The 19,912-nt window shown below is 44.1% G+C and overlaps 1 protein-coding gene across 7 annotated transcripts in view; it reads right to left on the bottom strand.

Annotated features, from left to right (window-relative positions):
* The window catches only part of ARHGAP26 (Rho GTPase activating protein 26), a 423,740-nt gene that overhangs the window by 295,963 nt on the left and 107,865 nt on the right, over positions 1-19,912 (bottom strand). For all 7 annotated transcript variants that reach the window (XM_045492297.1, XM_045492321.1, XM_045492304.1 and 4 more), the window contains exons 4-6: positions 17,518-17,589; positions 11,903-12,004; positions 3,523-3,633 (exon numbers count right to left, since the gene is read on the bottom strand). In XM_045492297.1, the coding sequence (XP_045348253.1) occupies positions 3,523-3,633; positions 11,903-12,004; positions 17,518-17,589 (285 nt within the window). The remainder of the gene's footprint in view (positions 1-3,522; positions 3,634-11,902; positions 12,005-17,517; positions 17,590-19,912) is intronic.

Genomic DNA, 19,912 nt, shown 5'->3' with positions numbered 1-19,912 from the left:
CAGTTTGACCTAATCCTCAATTGTTATTTCATGGTCTTCTGTACAATCTCAGCCAGGGGTTCAAACTTAAATGTGTGACACGATCGCCATAGAGGGTTTGGTGAAATAGGGATTACTGGGCCCCACCCCCAATTTTGGGGTCTCAGCTAGAGCCCGAGAGTCTGCATTTCGAAGACTTTGACAACCACTGATCTAATCGGCGGTGTTTTGATCAATCTCTCCCACTATCCATAGCTCCTGAAGCACTGACCAGCCCATAAACTGGTGGGTCGAGAAACGAGAACTTCTGTAAAAGGAGTGAACATGCGAATTCTACATCCAACCTCTCAACCACTCATTTATTTTCACTTTGGGCAAGTTCCTATCACTTTCTCTTCATTCTAATAAGGGGCCAGAAATCGTTCCTTTTTAGCTCTCCAGGTGCCTCAGTGCACGGCCTACGAAACATCTGCAAACCGCAAAGGTTTTCCATTCTTTACATCCCTCGGGCACTTCCCCATATCCTCCCTCCTGTCCAACCTGCTACTGCACTGCTTGCTACCTTGGCAACCTCTCTACTACATCCATCTTGCTTCCCAAATGAGGCTTTGAACTCCTCAGACACAGCATTGGGGTCTTCAGCCATTTCCCTGGTATTCACGAGGTAAACGCTTTCAGATTCACCAAGACTTTTTAGATTAAAACAGGCAGGCCCCATTAATATTGGCACTTGTCGCATGTGCTCATCTGAGGAGACCCTGGGTGACTGAAGCTTAGATATTCCTCTATCTTAGAATAAAAAAGTAATTGCTGGGGCGCCTGGGTGGCGCAGTCGGTTGAGCGTCCGACTTCAGCCAGGCACGATCTCGCGGTCCGTGAGTTCGAGCCCCGCGTCAGGCTCTGGGCTGATGGCTCAGAGCCTGGAGCCTGTTTCCGATTCTGTGTCTCCCTCTCTCTCTGCCCCTCCCCCGTTCATGCTCTGTCTCTCTCTGTCCCAAAAAGAAATAAACGTTGAAAAAAAAAAAGTAAAAAAAAAAAAAGTAATTGCTACCTGGGTGCCATTTAGGTTAGCTCCATTGTAAGCATCATACATGAGGAAACTGATTCCTCTTAACATCTTTATAGGATAGGTGGTATTATTTTACTCCTTTTGCAGATGAGGAAACTAAGGCTCAGAGAACTAAGTAACCCAAGAACATACAGCTAGAATGGCTGGGCTGAGATTTCAGTTTAAGCAGTCTGGCTCTGGAGCCCTTACCAGTGATGTTTTACTGCCTCTCAAACACTCAAGATATGGATATACTACAAATGGGAATCAGGAACTAGAAGGATTGTTCCTTGCAGGTTTCTTTAAAAAAAAAAAAAGAAAAAAAAAAAAAGAAGAGGAAAAGGAAAAGGAAAAGGAAGAGGAGGAGGAGGAGGAGGAGGAGGAGGAAGAGGAAAGCCCACCTAGATCAGCAGTCATCAGGCCAAGTCCAGCCTTAGCTGGCTGAAACCCACACATTCATGAGAAATCAATGTCTACTGCTCCAAGAGGTTATGTGTTGTTACCCAGCAAAAGCTTACAGACACAGTATCTGATTCACGAGGAACACCTACTGGGAGATACAAGGGGACAACAAGAACAACAAAAACACCTCAAAGAAGTAAGATAAGCCAATTAAAACCCTAGACATCAAAAGCAAGCAATTGTTGGGGAGCCTGGGTGGCTCGGTCGGTTAAGCGTCTGACTTCGGCTCAGGTCATGATCTCACGGTCCGTGAGTTCGAGCCCCGCGTTGGGCTCTGTGCTGACAGCTCAGAGCCTGGAGCCTGTTTCCGATTCTGTGTCTCCCTCTCTCTCTGCCCCTCCCCTGTTCATGCTCTGTCTCTCTCTGTCTCAAAAATAAATGTTAAAAAAAAAAAAAAAAATTTTTTTAAAAAAAAGCAAGCAATTGTAGAATAGTATCATTGTGCACCTAAAGACTATTACAATCACTGTTGTTTTCCTCTAAAATTCTGGTAAAATCAATTAAAAAACACCCAACGCTAATTCTGTGACAGCATTTGAATGCCTGCCCAGACCACAGGAAATAGGCTTCAGTAAACCTTTCTCTGAAAAGCTGGCTTTAACACCTCTGTGTCCTAAGCAAGGAAATCAATAAGCTCATTTTCTCTGTAGGATGGCCTCCCCCCCAACACAGACTGCAAAAACAAGGGGATTTTGACAGGAGACTGTGATAGAGACCACTACTAGACAGGAAGCTGGCTCTCAAGTTTCCAATATTCACATAAGAAGACTGAGGTAATTAAGGATATTAAAGAATTTGCCAGGGGTGCCTGGGTGACTCAGTCACTTGAGCGTCTGATTTTGCTCAGATCATGATCTCACAGTTCGGTAGTTCGAGTTTCACATCAGGCTCACTGCTGTCAGCCTGTCAGTGCAGAGCCCACTTTGGATCCTCTGTCCCCCTCTTTCTGCCCTTTCTCCACTTGCGCTCTTGCAAAAATAATTATTTTTTAAAAAGAAGAATTTGCCAGATGAGGTGGCTGAGAAGGAAAGCTCAAAATCCTAGTTCCAATACAGTAAAAAAAAAAAAAAAAATTAAGTATCAGATTCCAAAGCCACCAGAGTCTGATAAAACTATTACCAAGTTCACATCCCTATAAAGCATCCCAAAATTTTATGAATTAGAAATGGAGCACAGAACACTCTTTACTAAAACAAGTGGTTATTTTCTCTCCGTTTCTTATAGTTTTATTGTTTGCTTAAGAAAATCACTTTCTGAAATCTAGGTAGGTAAGAGTCTTACTTCTAGAGAGACTCCAGGCTTGGGTCTAAATCAGAGGCTGCGTTTTTAGTGAAAAATGCAAGGTCTGCACGAGTTTGAAATCGAGGCCCACGTGTTCTCTCAGTGTTTCCATGACATTTTTGTACTGTGCATTCTGAGTGCAACACAAGGGCAGGGCAGCACTACCACTGCACAAAGCCACACGCATGCTAAGGTGGCCTCAACTAAAGCCAGACTGGTTTGCACACTACAACCTTTCTCTCCCTGCTACTCAGTTATAACCAACTACAGTGAGAAATCACTTTATATAGTACCTTTTAATGCATGGAAGGAGCGTGGAGGGGCTTTGAACTCCGCAGACAAAAAGAGGAAAGTATCATGTACATTCCCCTTTTTCCTTGGGCAACTACTACGTTTGGATTATTTGAGGGAGAAAGGAAGAGGGTGGGAGGGTGGAAAGTTAAGGTGTAATCACTACTGTTGGGCAAGATGAACACTCCTCCCCCTGCCCTACTTCCACCTAGAAACCAATTAGCACAACACAGCAGGGCCAGAGGAAGCACTATCACTTCTGCTCAGGTTGCCCAAGAATGGCCACAGGGGACAGTCCAGGGTAGACAGACTGACAAAGCACTGTGACTTAGCAGAAGGCACAGTACCAGGGCTGATCAACCTCTTCATCAGCAACTTAGAGCATTTTGTAATCTAGGCAGTGAAATGAGGGCTGGAGGTCAAAGTGCGGGTATACCATTAAACCCTGAGCATCTACTTACCGGCTCCACGAACTCAAACATCTTTCTCTCTTGGACTTCCTGCACCTTGAAGACATACTCCAGGGATACTTCATAGAAATGCTGCCGGACCAAGTCCACTTGGCTGTCTGCCTGCAAACAAGACAGAATTTAAGAGGAAAGTCAAGTCACTACCCAAGGAGAGCATTCAGCAAGCAGCCCACAAAATTCCTTGGAGATGGTTTTTACACACAATTCAGACAGCATGAAACAGACGTAAGACTAGTGACAATGTCCTAGGCACCATGTCCTTAGGTATACATATGTTACGTGACATTATTCACTCCTCATTCACTATAGTGACTTAATCCTCATCCAATTCCTAAAAAGAAGATATTCTCATTACCTCTAAGTGACAGGAGGAAAATGATGTCTGCTAACATTAAGGAACCTGAAGCAGCCAGTACAGGGCAGAGTTGGGATTTTTGTGCTTGTGGATCTGCCTCCAAGACCCTTGATCATCTTTAAACTAGGAGGCTGTACCGCCTCCCCACACCCAGGGGCAGACCTGGGTTCTAAAGAAGACAGAGTTTTAAGGAGAAAAAAAGAAAACCTGCAGGGTTCTCCCCATCCCATTAGGAATGAACAAAACCAGCTGTTAGAGGGCAGGGGCCTTTAGGAAAGGACATTTCCACATGAGTTTCACCTATTTTCTTGTTTGTCAAGGGACAAACTGTCAGTTTACTTCAGCAGAGTAATTACACTATTCCATCTAAGCCTCCTTTCTCCGTCCATGCAGAGGGGGTGCTGCATAGGCCCACACATGCGTACAATCAAACCACTGATGCAGGATATAGACAGCAGGGGAGAAAATGAGCCTGGATAGAATAACAAGATGCTATTAAGTACCTCAACTATCACTGTGAAGTTCATAACATTTCCACACTATTGCTATGCCACCTCACTGTTACAGTGAATGCACATCTCAATGACAAAAAAATATTAGTATTTTTTTTAATTTTATCCACTTATTTTTTAGAGAGAGTATGCACGAGCAGGGGGAGGACAGACAGAGGGGGACAGAGAATCCCAAGCAGGCTACGCACTGTGAGCACAGAGCCCAACTGGGGCTCAAACTCACAAACCATGAGATCGTGCCCCTGAGCCGAAATCAAGAGCTGGACACTTAACCAACTGAGCCACCCAGGCGCCCCTTAAGATTTTTTAATAAAAATGAATATCCTGGTAGTGGGAAACAAACATATGCCTTCTTTAGAAGTGAAGGGGTGAGAAACCATTCTATAACATACTTCACAGAGACAGACAAAGCCCCCAAAGAAATACCTCTTCCAGTGTTCCTTTGTCAAGATCCCTGCAGAGGAAACTGGGGACATATCACCCATGACACCAAATATGACACTGCTATCTATCTAAAGAACGTGGCAAATCATTCATTCATTCAATCATCAAGCACAAAAAGAAATTTCCTTCATGGAACTCACAACATAGGGAAGCAAAGAGATTCTAAATAATTATGTCCATAAACAGAAAATTACAAACCCTGGTAAAGCACAAACAGCCCATTCAACTCTCCTGTGAGCAACTTCCTCCTAGGTCAACATATTAACACATAGAAGCTAATTGGCTAAGTGCTGGGTGGGGAGCCAACCAAAACACACACACACACACACACACACACACACAGCGAAGGGCTAAACTTGGGGGTATTTTCTAAGCCTCTAAGCAGGGGAAGCTGGTATTTGCGGACTGAGAGATCTTTATTTGGAGGCCCAGTTTCAGAAAGTGCTGTACCCTCCTTCCCCAGGTGTGGCTCTTCAGACCACTGGGCTGATCCCTTCCACCTGGGCTCCTGCCAGCTAAGCCCCATATGCTCCTGCAGCCTCTAATTTCCTCATAGCGCAAATCCAACACACTTACACCAGGGATGCATCCACTTCCCCTGACCACCCACACACCTCAAACATCCTCCTTGCTCAGGCTTGCCAACTGACACTCCAACTCAAGAAAGGGTCATTCTGGAAATTTGCAACGTGGGCTCCTGCCATTAGGCAGCAATAGAGGAAACTCCTAGGAGACAGACAGCAGAGCCCGGCATCAGTCAGGGAGCTAACAGCCCAAACATCTGGGTTGGACTGGCAGTTCTATCATTTTCTAGCTGGAGAGACCAACTCAAGTCACTTATCCTCTCTGGGGCTCTTTCCCACACCTGGAGGTAGTATCTGTCCTTGCGAGAAAATGAGCTAAAGGATGTGAACAATTTGAAAGCCAAAAAGGGCTGTGTGCACATCTGCTGTTACTACCACCAAGCCCTTCAGACAGATGGGCTTCAGCTCCTCCCCTCTAAGTCAACCATGGGTCTCGGGGTGACTAAACTCCTTTCCTAACTAGTCTCCCTGCTTTCTTTCTCTCCCCCACCCCAATCCAGCCTGCACCCAGCAGACAGAAGAGCTTTCTTAAAACTGGAATCAGAAGGGGGTGCCTGGGTGGCTCAGTCGGTTAAGTGTCTGACTTCGGCTCAGGTCATGATCTCACGGTTCGTGGGTTCGAGCCCTGCATCGGGCTCTGTGCTGACAGCTCGGAGCCTGGAGCCTGTTTCAGATTCTGTGCCTCCCTCTCTCTCTGCCCCCACTCGTGCTCGGTCTCCCTCTGTCTCAAACATGGTTTGCAAGACCCTGTGTGACCTGCCTCCCACCTCCTTGCCTCCCCGCCCCCGCAACGCATCCTCCCTGTACTCCAGCCTCCCAGATTGACTCCCTGTCCCCTAACACTCCAAATACTTTGCAATTCGTGTTCCTTCTGCTTGCAAACCTCTTCTCCTCAATATTCAGTTTTTTAAAACTTTAAGGCACCATAAGAAACTTTTACATTATGACCCAAAAAACATGCCTTGTAATTTTCTTCTGTTCTAGCTTCCTCTATTCTATTTCATGACCCAGTAATTCAGATTTTTATGACACTCAATTCTTAAAAAATACTTTATTTGAGAGAGAGACAGAGAGACAGAGGGAGTGGGAGCAAGCGCAAAGGAAGTGCAGAGAGAGAGACAAAGACAGATTACCAAGCAGACTCTGCGCTGATAGTGCGAAGCCTGAGGCCGGGCTCGATTCCACAAACCTTGATGCCATGACCTGAGCTGAAATCCAGAGTTTGACCCTTAACCAAATAGGGTCCCGAGGTACCCCTAAAATATGTTATTTTTAAATAATTTCTACACCCAGTGTGGGCCTCAAACTCACAACCTTGAGCTCAAGAGTTGTATGCACCACTGACTGAGCCAGCCAGGCACCGCAATACATGCACAACTTCAAGAACAGCGTCCTAGCTTTTCTCTTAGTGGTCCTTCTCATCCTTCTAGTTTCAATTCATTTGTTAACCTCTTTAGAAAAGGCTTTAGTGGGGCGCCTGGGTGGCGCAGTCGGTTAAGCGTCCGACTTCAGCCAGGTCACGATCTCGCGGTCCGTGAGTTCGAGCCCCGCGTCGGGCTCTGGGCTGATGGCTCGGAGCCTGGAGCCTGTTTCCGATTCTGTGTCTCCCTCTCTCTCTGCCCCTCCCCCGTTTATGCTCTGTCTCTCTCTGTCCCAAAAATAAATAAACGTTAAAAAAAAAATTTTTTTTTTTAATTTAAAAAAAAAAAAAAAAAGGTTTTAGTGACCATGTTAATGTACATAAGGTAAAAGGCGCTGGGGTAACCTACCCCCCCCCCAATTTATTTCCTTATCACTATGTAAAATTATTTTCAATGCTCTTCTCTGCCTGTGGCTCACCTAGTGCAATAGAATGTCAATGAGAACAAAGACTTTGTCTCATTTTTCCACTTTTCTATCCCAGCTTCCAGAACATTGCCTGGCTCATAGTAAGCATTCAAGAGATGCTTAAGGAATGAATAAATTGATCTCTACGTGGCCATCAGTGATCCAGTTCTCAGAAGAAATGCATAACTCAATGCATTTCCACAGGAAAGAGAAGAAGAAATCCAATTACAATGGTAGGTTTCTTGGGGCGCCTGGGTGGCTCAGTTGGCTGGTTGTCCATCTTCAGCTCAGGTCATGATCTCACAATCTGTGAGTCTGAGCTCCCAGTCGGGCTCTGTGCTGACAGCTCAGAGCCCAGAGCCTGCTTCAGATTCTGTGTCTCCCTCTCTCTCTGCCCCTCCCCCTCTCACACTTTCTCTCACTCTCAAAAATAAACATTTTTAAAAAACATTTTTTTAATTAAAAAAAAAAGAATGGTAGGTTTCTTTTACCAATGCCTTTGCTCACCTGAGCCATAGAGTTCTTCGCATCATTAGACCCCCTCCCCCCCCACCCTGCAGTGGACTGGTAGGCCAGGAGTCCAGCCCACCTGGCAAGCCACTCAAGATGGTTTCCCTGCTTGTTACTTGAGAAACGGTTCATCTACCAGCCTGTCTGAGATGCACCAACCACTGTATGCTACTTGGAAAACAAACACTGTCCTAGGCTCTAAGTTCATGAAAGCCAATCATTCATTTACTCTCCACAATACACTCAACACCTGAATGGACTCAAAGAAGTATGCAATGAATACTTGTTAAGTGCATATTGTCTTTAAAGCTTCTTAGCCCTTGGGGAAAAAAAAGTTAATTTATAAAATAATCATCCACTAGATGGCAGTGTCATTCCACATCACTGTACTATAATTTTATCCACCAAATGTACGGATTGGCTAGAATTTCAAAGTATTCAGTTCAGAGCTCTGCAATTAGGTAAGAATTCTGGATATTCAAAGAAAGTACATTTCATTAAAAGTGCACTAGGTGTCTGGTAATATTCCCAAATTGATTTTTTAATAAATGTGAGAAAATCATCACTTAATAGCTGAAAGACCTTGAACAAATCCCTTGACCTCTGCAAGGAACCCAGTTCCTTCAAATGTATTTCCAGTAGGTTCAATCAGAAGATTACCAAGGTCCCTCCTTCAGGTGGTGAATCCTATCTCAAGGACACTGGCATTGAATAACAATGGCTGCCTAGCTGCCCAGCAACAACCCTCCCTCCCAAGGTAAAGACTCAATTAGGAGAGTACAGTGAGTTAAAAGAGCTCCAGGGTCAGGGGCCAGGGTTCACAACCTCACTGACTAGCTACAGGCAGGCTACTGAATGGCAAGGGAATAAATCTGTCCCTCACAGAGTGGTTATAAGGATTTGAGAAGATTCCAAGTGCCTAACACAGTACCTAAATAAGCATCAGTAAATATTTGCTGGCCTTATTGTTGCGGTCAGTGAAAAGTATTGTATCGTTTTTGTTGTTATAAGATTTTTATCAATTTAATTCAGCTCAGGCACAACTAAAAAGCAATGCTCAAGAATACCCGGACCTTAAAGAAAGACTTACAGCCCACTCCTTGCCCTCAAAGTACTTAGAAAGCATAACGAGGTCAAAGACAAGCACACAAAGAACCACAAAAGAGTGTAATGTAGAAATGCCCACTAATACCTGTAACTGACAATGTCAGGGCTATAGAGTAAAAGTTGGTGTCCCTGCCAACATTCGTATGTTGAAACCTAAGCTCCAATGTGACAGCACATGGAGGTGGGGCCTTTGGGAGGCCCCAGAGAGCTCCCTTGGTCCTTTCACCACATGACACCGCATCAAGAAGAGTCATCTATAAGCTCTCACCAGATGCTAAATCTGCCAGCGCTACAATACTGGCCTTCCTAACCTCCAGAACTGTGAGAATTAAATTTCTGTCTCTATAAGCTGCCTCACCTATGGTATTCTCTTTTACTAGCCTGAACATGCCAAGGCAGTGACGAAGAGTACCATTCAATTTGGGAACGGGAAATGGGGAGGAACGAGCCAGTCATAGGGATAATACTTTATATTTGTTTAGCAGCCATAACACGCATCCCCATACATGAAATAGAGAGAACATGTACTTTGTATTTTACCAAAAAATGGAACTAAAAGATCAGAGAGGTGAGTACTTGCCCCAGGTCACACAGTGAAAACACGCAACAGCAGGCCTTGAAGTAAGGTATCACTTTCCCAGCCAGTGCTCTGGGCTGACACTGTACTATCTTGGGGGGAGAGGATATTGGCATGGCTTTAAAAGAGTGTGTTACAGTCATCCCAGACCAAGGAAGCAGCATCCAGGCATGGAGAGAATAGACCAGAAAAGCATCCTCACACTGGGGAATGCCATGCCTACAGACTAACTGTGCTATGGGCCCCTCAACACCAACAGGTGCTAGAACAATCACACAGTTGTTCAACTCTCAACGACCCTGACTCACCTAACTGCTTAGGAACTGCAGAGCTGGCCACATCTGGTCATTGCAAGCTGCAGCCAAAAAGACTTTCCTTAAAGGTAGTTTCCAAACCCTAAATGCTAAATGACTCTAAGAAGGGTAACTCACTCAACAGTGACGGCATCAGGACAGATCCTAATTTATCATGGATAATTGCATATTCTTGGGCATCTTCCAGTGCCCATACCCCACACACAGCTGGGATCCCATCCAAGGAATTAAGTACTTTATATACGATCCAGTGAAAATAGGTTTTCTTTAGCCTTCTCCAGCACATCTGACAAGATTCACCTAAGGAGCTAGGCTACCTTCAAGAATCACCTCCCCATGTGTTTGCTCCTTTTTCCCCAGTCAGGTATGAAATCTTCCAGGATAGGTTAGTGTTTTCTACTTTTCACACCAAGTACTCAGTTGCTATTAGCTGGCTGACCGGCCAAGAACTGACCTGCAAAGCCCATTACAAACACTTGTTGCTGGCAGTGTTGTTGACTCCTCTTCATCATTTACACAATTGGTTTAAATTCGCATTTCAAAGCAAAGGGATCTGAGAGCAAGACATTCCTAACTGAGGATGTGCAACAAATCGGGTTGGCTGGGGTTCAGACTCCACCATCTCCTATGTTATCTTCATTTTTCATCCTTTAACCATATGATCTTCATATTAACTTTCATGTGACAGAAGCACTGCATGGTATTTGCTCAAAAACAAAGTAAACTGAAGAATGAAGGCTAGCTTGACAAGTGTCCATTGAATGATGAACGGATAAAGATGTGGTATACACACACACATACATACATACACACACACACACACACACACACACACACACACAATGGAGCATTACTTGGGCATTAGAAAAGATACCTTGTTATTTTCAATAATGCAGATGGAGCTACATACAGAGTGTAATGCTAAGTGAAATAAATCAGAGAAAGACAAATACCATATGATTCTATTCATGGTATTTAAGAAACAAAATAAATGAGCAAAGGGAAAAAGAGAGAGAAGCCAAGAAACAGACTCTTAACTACAGAGAACAAGCAGATGGTTACACGGTGGGAGGTAGGTGGGGGGATGGGTGAAATAGACAATGGGGGTTAAGGAGTGCACTTGCTGTGATGACCACTGGGTGATGTATCAAAGCACTGAATCACTATATTGCACACCTGAAACTAATACCACACTGTATGTGAATTAACTGGGATTTATATTTAAAACTTAAAAAAAAAAAAAGAATGAGGGGCTAACTTGGAAGTCACAACCTCTCTTTACCACATACCTAAGAAAGGTGAAGTAAATTGTTAAGAGTTAAATAAAATGACATTCGTGTAGTCAACTTTGGAGTTCCACTAGTAATCTGCTCGGTCTTCCAGAAACCACTCCCTTACCATGGAAATCTCCATGAACTAAATGAGAATCATGACAGATCCATGGTTGCAAAGTTAACTTATCCTTCCAAGTGAATTACTCTTCATGCCAATCCAGAAAGTCCTAGGGCAGGCCAGATAATTTATCTCTTGTGAAACAAAGTTACCAAAGTGTAAAACATATGAATGACAATAAAATCCTGCTTAAAGAAAAAGGGACAGAGACAGACAGAGAGAGAGAGAGAGAGAGAGAGGGAAACAAAGAAAGAGAAGGAAGACTGCTGTGAAGTACCAATGGAAATATTTTTTAAAAAAATAGTAACAATAATATTGGAGGAAGAAAAAAGTGTTTCAGATGCTGACTTTTCAAATCAGTGATACAAAGCAGGAAGTCAAAAAGTAAAGCAATAGGGTACAGAACCAAGGTAAAGGGTGAGACAAACAGGAAAACACAAAATTTCAGTTTGAAAGGAAGAAGTACATTTCAGGGCTCACGGCTGCCCCACAAGGAGGTGAGTGACGTTGACCAGCAGTATGTGCCCCCGCCCACCTGGTAGGTTGGACAGCCACAAAAGGAGTGTTGTGGATGTGAAGATACAAAGGGAATCCAGGCATTAGGCATCTGATGAGGGATCGGGGTCAAGCTCCTGGTTTCTGAGGCCACTTCAAACCCTAGGATTTTCTGGCAAGGAGGAACGGCACATATTCTACAGCACCACATAGAAATTAAACACCTTGTTCAGGATATTAGTGAAGTTTCTTACCTCCTGAAGCTGAGATTCTTTCTTCTTAGAAGACAAATTCAAGTGTTTTTCTAAGACGCCACAATACTTTTCTGTCTCCTTGTCATACTTCTTTTTGGCTTCCTGGCAAAAAGAAGAGAGGAGGGAAAGAGTAAAGTGTTGCAGGAATAAAAGCAACCTTGTCAAGACCTGCCGGCTCAATTCCATAGGTCACCATTCCTTCAGACCCAGAACAGCCAACTACCTGTCTCTTCCTTCTCTTCAAATAATGCATATTAAGTCAAGCCAACCCTCCATCAACACACAGACCGACGGGTATGAATGTCTATCACAGAAGACAATGCCAGAGACAAGGTAAATACCAGTATTTAATAGTGGCAAAGCCAGGACTCCACTTTCTAAGAACCTCAACTGTGAAAGAGAAATGTCTAATTTCTAATTCAAAGGATGTTCAAAGCCAAAGAAAGGAGCAAAGTTACCTATGAAGCTAATCCCAAAGCAATAAGACCTACTTAAAGCTTAAATCGGACCAATCTAGGGTAAGGGCAGATTCAGCTTTAACAGCAGTCAAAAAGTACTTAATATATAGACCTAAATATTCCTGGGCACAATACTGAACACATGTGGGTCTCTGAACTGAAGAGGAATTCAAATGAAAACAAAGACAACAAATATGTTCACAGCAGCATCAGTTATAAAAACAAACAAAAAGGCAAAAGCACATCACTGCCCAAATACAGGGTTTCAGATAATTAAAGGGTGGGACATCCAATAAATGGAACTAGGAAGGCTAGGTGGTCATATGGCAAGCTGCTCATAATGTAAGGGAAAGTATTAGTATCATGATATGAACTTGGTGCATCCTACATAGAATGTATCTACCTCCAGACAAAGATTAGATGGAAAGATAAACGAAAATAATCAAGTTAAGAAAATGGGATAATGGGTGATTTTCTCCCTCCATTTGGGAAATTTTTATTTGCCTACATTAATAACTTTCAAAATGAAAAATAATATAAATATAATAACACACATAATCCCTGCCTTCCCACCAAATCAGTGAGTCACTGAGATTCTACTTTTATCTCCCATTTTACAGAGAAGAAAACTTAGATAAATGGAGGTTAACTTGTACAAAGTCATAGTGACAGAGCTGGGATCCGAGGTCAGGGCAGGCTGCCTCCAAAGCCCACCCTTCAACCGCACTTGAGACACATGTTCACGGGCAGTCTCTCTTCCTTCCACTTTCCGGGGGGCTGGGGGGTGGGGGTGGGGGGATGGCAAGCAAGGGGGCTGGAAAAGGCTGACACTGGCTTGAAGACAGGATCAACTTCACTAAGCGCATTATTCTTACTCCTTACTCAGGCAGAACCTAAACCAAGTATTTTTCTGCAACTCCAAGGGCTCCAAGAGGAGAAAAACTTTTGCAGCCAGGTAAGGAAATGCAGAGACATCTCCATTCATTCCACAAAGATAGAAGAAGCAATCACTCTGTGTCAGACGCCTGAAGCCACTGGAAATACAAAGTAGAAGTGGTCCCAAGCCTCATGGGGAGAATGTTCAAGTAGAAGGACGATCAACCAGGAAACATAGAAATAGCTTAATTATAGACTGCAACAAGTGCTATGAAGGAAATAAGGTGCACTCAGTCCACAGACAGGGTCCTCAGGAATGTGAGCTAAGACCTGCTAATCATATGAGGGACAGGGTGGAGGCTTCTAGAGCACAAGAGCAGTACCAATGCTCTGAGCAGACCACTGGGCAAGCCTAAATGGGACGGGGGACAGAAATCACCAAGAAGCTCCCACCTGAAGTCCCGGAAATCCCAGGCCATGTCAGAACACTATTTATCTGGTCAAAAGCGAGATTCTAAGCCTCTCAAAGCGGGCACAGTGATCACATACCCTTTTTAGCGGACATGTATCCACCTCTACAAATCTGAATTTTGCTTGAAAGACTACTTATACCTAAGAACAACTCAACATGCAGAAGCAAGTGAGGAAAAAGCCTGGGGAGGTACTACTCCTTCAAATTTGAGGAAGGGTACAGGCTACACATTGACTAAAGCAACTCTTTCCTTTGTAGAAACCGACAACTTTGACCTGGGGCTCCCATTCCACTTAATGCTTACAGATCCACTCCAGCAACCTGTCAGAAAGCCCCACAAGGAGAACCCTGTACTGGGCTAGCCCAGCTGGCCAGAGGTGAGAAAAGGCCAGGGAACATGAGTCACCAGCATTCTGTGACTTTTTGGCAATTCAAGCTGCCGCATTCCATGTTCAAGAAGACAGCCAGAGCTAAAGAGAAAGGGAAGCAGTTTCTGTCCTGAAAAAAACAGCAACAAGACAGCCAGGGAGTAACTCTACAAAGATTTAGATAACACTCTTAAGATGGAAGAGTGGTATTCATGACTGACTCAGGTAGGAGGTGGTGCTCGCCTCCCAGGGAACCTACTGTCAGTGGCTATAATGGAGAAAAGACAGAGTTAGAATCCTGTAACTTAGTCCCAACTTCTCGTGGACTGACTCTAAACAAATCACTGCCCCCTCCAAAACTGGGTTCCCTCATCTATAAACTGATGGGGGCTCAGGTTCAGGTTTCCTCTTTCAATTCAAAGGCTGTCTAACAAAATAGGAATAAAAACAGCCACCTCCTCATTGACCTATTAGGATAAAATGAGATTAACCATAGACAGTGCTTAGCAGAGGGCCCAGCAGACAGAAAGTGCACAATAAAATTCAGTAAAGATGATGATGGCGGCAGTGATCACAGTAGCCATGGTGGTAATGGCAGTCATCAGACTCATCATCTGAACATACCTCTTCCTTATCAAGAACACCACTTGCTTCCCATGCCCTGCTGTCCCATGAAGGTAAGGCTTCATGGCACCTACCGCAATTAGGAATTACGTTTATTTATTAGCTTTTTGTTTCATGTCGTTCTCTCTAGTCACACCATGAGCACAGTACGTCTACACTTGCTCTCCATCATCCTGGGGCCAGGCATAGAGTAAGTGTTCATGTATTTTTTTTTTAAATTAATGAACTGTGTGTACTGAATCTAACAGCTAACATCAAAGGACTATACGACAGGCACTGTTCTGAGCACTTACCTGCATTCGCTTGTCTTCCTCCTAAGAACTCTAGGAGGTAACTATTATCACTGTCTCCATTCTACAGATCAGGAAATGGGAAGAGGTTCAGCTACTCCCCAAGTTGACATGCCAATGGCATCAGTGAGGTTAGGGCCCACTCTTCACCATTGCTAACTTCTGTTTTACTCTCACTGCAGTGCCTGGCGCTCCAAATACACCTCGGCTGGCAGAAAAACAAACTCCCCCAAACTCAGAATTCTAAACATAGGGTCAAGGTTATGCCAAGCTCAGGGTCATGACCTGCTGCAGGCCAGCTACCTCTGCAGCAGAATGCCCAGGAGTCCTCCTCCCTGGCAGCCTTCACATCCAACACTAAATTCTGCTTCTTGCAAAGTAGCAACAGGTTGTTACAGCAACCGAAGCAGCACCAGAATGGGGAGAAAGGGTAATTTTAGCCCCACAGAGGCAGAGTTCAGAAACTTCCACTTGGCCGCTCAGGAGCCCTGGCTGGCTCTTAGGTATTCTTCAGTCTGCTCCCAAAACTGCCTGGTAAAGAGTTTGTTTCTTTGCTTTCTCTTAAAGGTACACAATCCTAGGATATAAATGTATGTATATGAGAAAAAGAAAGGACCAAAGGAGAGGGAGGGGAAATCATCCCCAATGGCATTACACTGTTTATTAAGAAGGAGAGATTAGAGTACGTGAGAGGCAATATGTTTTGATGAGCTATGATTTTATTTGAATTCTTTTATTCTCCTATTTCTCACCATCTACAGCCCCACCTCTACCGCACTTCTGGAAAAGTACCTGCTGCTATCATTAAGATCACTGGTATTACCCAAGAGTAGTCCACTCAGAATCCTGCTCCTCCTCTATGCCAACTCTGGGCTTTCAGGAACCCCGAAGGCAGGGCTGAGGGCAGAGGCCAGAGTGAGAAGGCTGAAAAGATTCTTGGAAAGAGAACTCGATAAAGCGGTCTGTCTGCTCTGCTGCTGTCTTAAAGCTCTTCAGAACGTCCAGAGCCACCGCCATCTATTATCATGAATAGGAAGCACAGGTCCCAAGGCCACTAAAGTGAAGGTCCCTGGGCCTACACACATGAGAACCCAGGGAAGGACACTCATGGCAAACTCAAAATCTTAGTGGAATTAGACTCCCTTTGAATTATATATTCCGTAATCTCTGATACAAAACCCATGAGCTCTAATCTTCATAAATGTAAAGGATAAAACTAGTAGAAAGTGACTTAGAACTGGAAGAAAAATCTTTGCTATGGTCTGTCCTTCAAACTACAGTCAACCATCCCTCTGAAAAACCCTGACTGAACGGCACATTTTCTTTGCAGACCCTCATCATATTCGTTTTCAGAAGGAGATGTGCTTAGGTGGGGAGGTTGGGTGAGGAGACAGATCCCACTTTGTTGTATTTCAGTTATCTTTCTCCCACGTACAGGCACCTACTTCTCAAGGCCATTTCATGACTGAGTAAAATCTAAGCATGCTAGTAGGTGAGTGATGTTGCCCAAAGCTCCCTGCAGGTGGCGCCAGCTGAAGGATTCACAGTTGCAGAAAAACAGGAAGAAAATGTCAAAAATCCTTTTGCTTTCATTGATTCCAGTGAAAACACTTTCCCTGCAGGTGGCCTCTAACACTCTACTGAAGGTCAAACTAGCTAGGATTTCCTGGTGATTTCTCACAGGGCAGGGGAACCCTGGAGAATCTACCTTTTAAAAATGAACAAGGGGCGCCTGGGTGGCTCAGTCGGTTGAACATCCGACTTCGGCTCAGGTCATGATCTCGCCATTTGTGGGTTTGGGCCCCGCGTCGGGCTCTGTGCTGACAGCTCAGAGCCTGGAGCCTGCTTCGGATTCTGTGTCTCCCTCTCACTCTGCCCCTTCCCCACTCATACTCTGTCTCTCAAAAATGAATAAACGTTAAAAAAAATAACAATAATAATAAATAAAAAATAAAAATAAACAAGATTCTCTTTACAGTCTTCTCAGGGACTGACAGAATCAGCCAAATTTTAGCTGCAGTCCTTCGCCATCAGCGCTAACAAATTGGGACCTAGGAGTTGAAGCAGTCCTGCTTTTTGACCAGCACAATGTGAAAGATGTACTTTTTTAAACTAGGAAATTTCAAAGAAAACCATGACTTTTCACTTTCTCTTGAAAAATGTCAAGATCTAGCAACAAAGGGCCCATTTTCAAACACTAGCAAAAATGAGCTGTGTCCCTCCCCACCCCTTCGGGGCCCCATCTGCAACCCAGTCTAGGCTCTGAGTCCTGGGTGTCCACAGTAAGTGCAATTCCACGTTGTCCAAGCACAGATGTATCTACTAACACAAGGAGGCACGGTTTCTACCTTTGCATGATTTATGAACTAGCATAAACCAATTAGGTAACAAAATGCTAGAATGACAGCTCTGGGGTTTGACCACACTCAGTCTTACTTCAGACACTTGTGAATAACAGATGAGCCACTATAAAATCCAAAAACAAGGCTGCCCTAAAATCCAAGAACAAAGTTTGTGTAATTCTCACCTTGGCAGCCCCAATCTGCTCCTTTCGAAACTTCTCCAAGGGAGTGATGAGCACCTCGCTGGCATTCTCAATCTGGTGAGGAGAGAAACAGAGCAGGGGAGTTGGGGGGGACATGTAACACAAAAGCAATGATCAGTTAAGAATTCCTTCCATGTCTCACTTTAAAATTTGAGTAAGCAACACTGTGCAGGTGTTGACTGTTCACGATACGTCAACTGAAAGCACGTCAGATCAAAATCTAGTCATCATCTCCAAACACGGAATTCTTCCCATGTGTGACTCACTCTTTACAGCGAGGACCTCTAAAAAAGTAAGCAACCACATGAAGGCAGAGGGGAGCTGGTGAGAGGGCAGGATTTAATTTCAGCCTTACGTGACTTCTTGTAAAGGCCAATTGACCAAGTTACATTTAAGTAGATATATTTTAGACAGATCAACATTGAGTCTAGGTTAAAAACAAGAAACACCTGTGGACATGCAGTGGCATGAACACCTTCTAAGCCGGACTTTGTGTATTCCTACCAGTACTGGACTAGGATCAGGACATTTGTGCCTCCAGGCCACGGCTGCCTCTCACCTTCACCCCAAGCACTCATCCCATCAGGTCCTGCACGCAACAATACCATCACCCCAAGGCACCTCAAATGCAACAAAACTTGTTCCACTTCCAAGTTTTGGCAGTTAGCCATTTCCTCAGACGCTCGATCCCTGAATTCTCTTGTGGACAACTCATTTCTTATTCTAATTCAGGTTTTGGCCTAAAGGTCACCTCTTTAGGGAGGCCTTTCCTGATCACCAGCATATTCCAAAGCAAACTTCTCACTACCTCACCACACGTTTTCTTCAGAAGACATAAGCCAGCTAAAGTTTTCTAATTTACCAGTACACACACACACACACCATCTTGCAAACGCTCACTTTCCCGCCATTCTCCTCCAAACACAGAAGAGTGCTGAAACGAAGGAGCACTCAAATATTTTTCGCACTCAAATATTTTTCATTGACTAAATCAATGAATGATTTCTTGACTGGCTGCCAACTGTGTGACCACAAGCGAAGCATTTAACCTCTCTGGGCTCTCATTTCCTAATGTGCAAAATGAGTAGGCTGGATTGTTCCAGCTCGAAGATTCCATGGTCTGTTCGAAGGCAGCAAAATATTTTACAATCTTTCCTTTTAAGTCATTCACTGCTTACTCGTCGCTCAACTAATTATTTCAGGAATCTTGTCCCAACAAAGGATTATTTTCCTAAATCACATGTGCATCCATCACAATGAAACCAACAGAGTAAATGCCAGAAGCCATAGATGGACACAGCCAAGAATTAAGTAAGCAATGTGAGGGATAAAAGGTGGCAGGTCTCCAAATTTACTGCCATTTGCCTTTTTCTCAATTTTGAGAGCACTTACCTCAGAAGAGAGCATTTTAACATGAGGGTAGCAATGTTTAACTTGTTTGCTTTTTATTATTATTTGATGTTGCTTAATGGGCTCCCTCATTTAAATCTTCCACAAATCAAGTGCAAGTCTCCAAAACTCACAGTGGTATGCTGAGCCAAGTTAGCATACACTTGAGCCAAGAGCACAAGTTAGCATACACTTGACAGTAAGTTATATTTTTTCAAGAAAAAGTAAACTTAACAACAACAAAAATCCCAACGTCCAGGCTGTATCTCAAACCAATGAAATCAGAATCTCTGTACTGTCCCAGGCATCAGTACGTTTTAAACTCCCTGAGTTGTTCCAATGGGCATCCACAGCTGAGAATCTAGCCTTAAGGAGAAGCACCCCCCTACACACACACACACACACACACACACACACACACACACACACACACGAAAGCACGAACTACACCTGGGAAACAGGACGCCCAAGACCTTGCCCCATTCCTTCTACTGCTTGCTATCGGACTTCACAAGACCTCAGTATTCCCATCTGGCCAACGAAAGACTACAGATAGTGAGAAATAAGGTTGTTCTGGGTCTAAGATTCTACGACTGTGTTATTTCCACTCCGGTCTAGGCACTGCACTGATACTGATGACACAGAAGCCCACTCTATGCTCTTCAAGAACTCACATTTACTATGGGACAGACACATGCAGTGATTATCAGACACAGTGGAGAATCAGATACATGAACCAGATACTACGAAAATACAAAGGATGGCCAAATATCCCAGAGAGTCAGAGAAGTCTTTGCAGACAGGCGCGGCTTTGGGAAGCTGAGCTGAATTGATGAGGCTGTCCCAGGATAAGGAGGTAGGGAAGGGGCTTGAGATGGCCAGATACTCGGATGCACATGGCAGAAAACTCAGTTCACAGACATTAATAGTAAAATTGCAGAGGCAAGCTGAAGAGTATAATCCAGTCATTGTTCCCTTACCACGGGCC

The sequence above is a fragment of the Leopardus geoffroyi genome, chromosome A1 (assembly GCF_018350155.1).
Source record: "Leopardus geoffroyi isolate Oge1 chromosome A1, O.geoffroyi_Oge1_pat1.0, whole genome shotgun sequence".
Lineage (NCBI taxonomy): Eukaryota > Metazoa > Chordata > Mammalia > Carnivora > Felidae > Leopardus > Leopardus geoffroyi.
The sequence above is the reverse complement of the archived record's forward strand: the minus strand, read 5'-3'. Positions and strand labels throughout refer to the sequence as shown.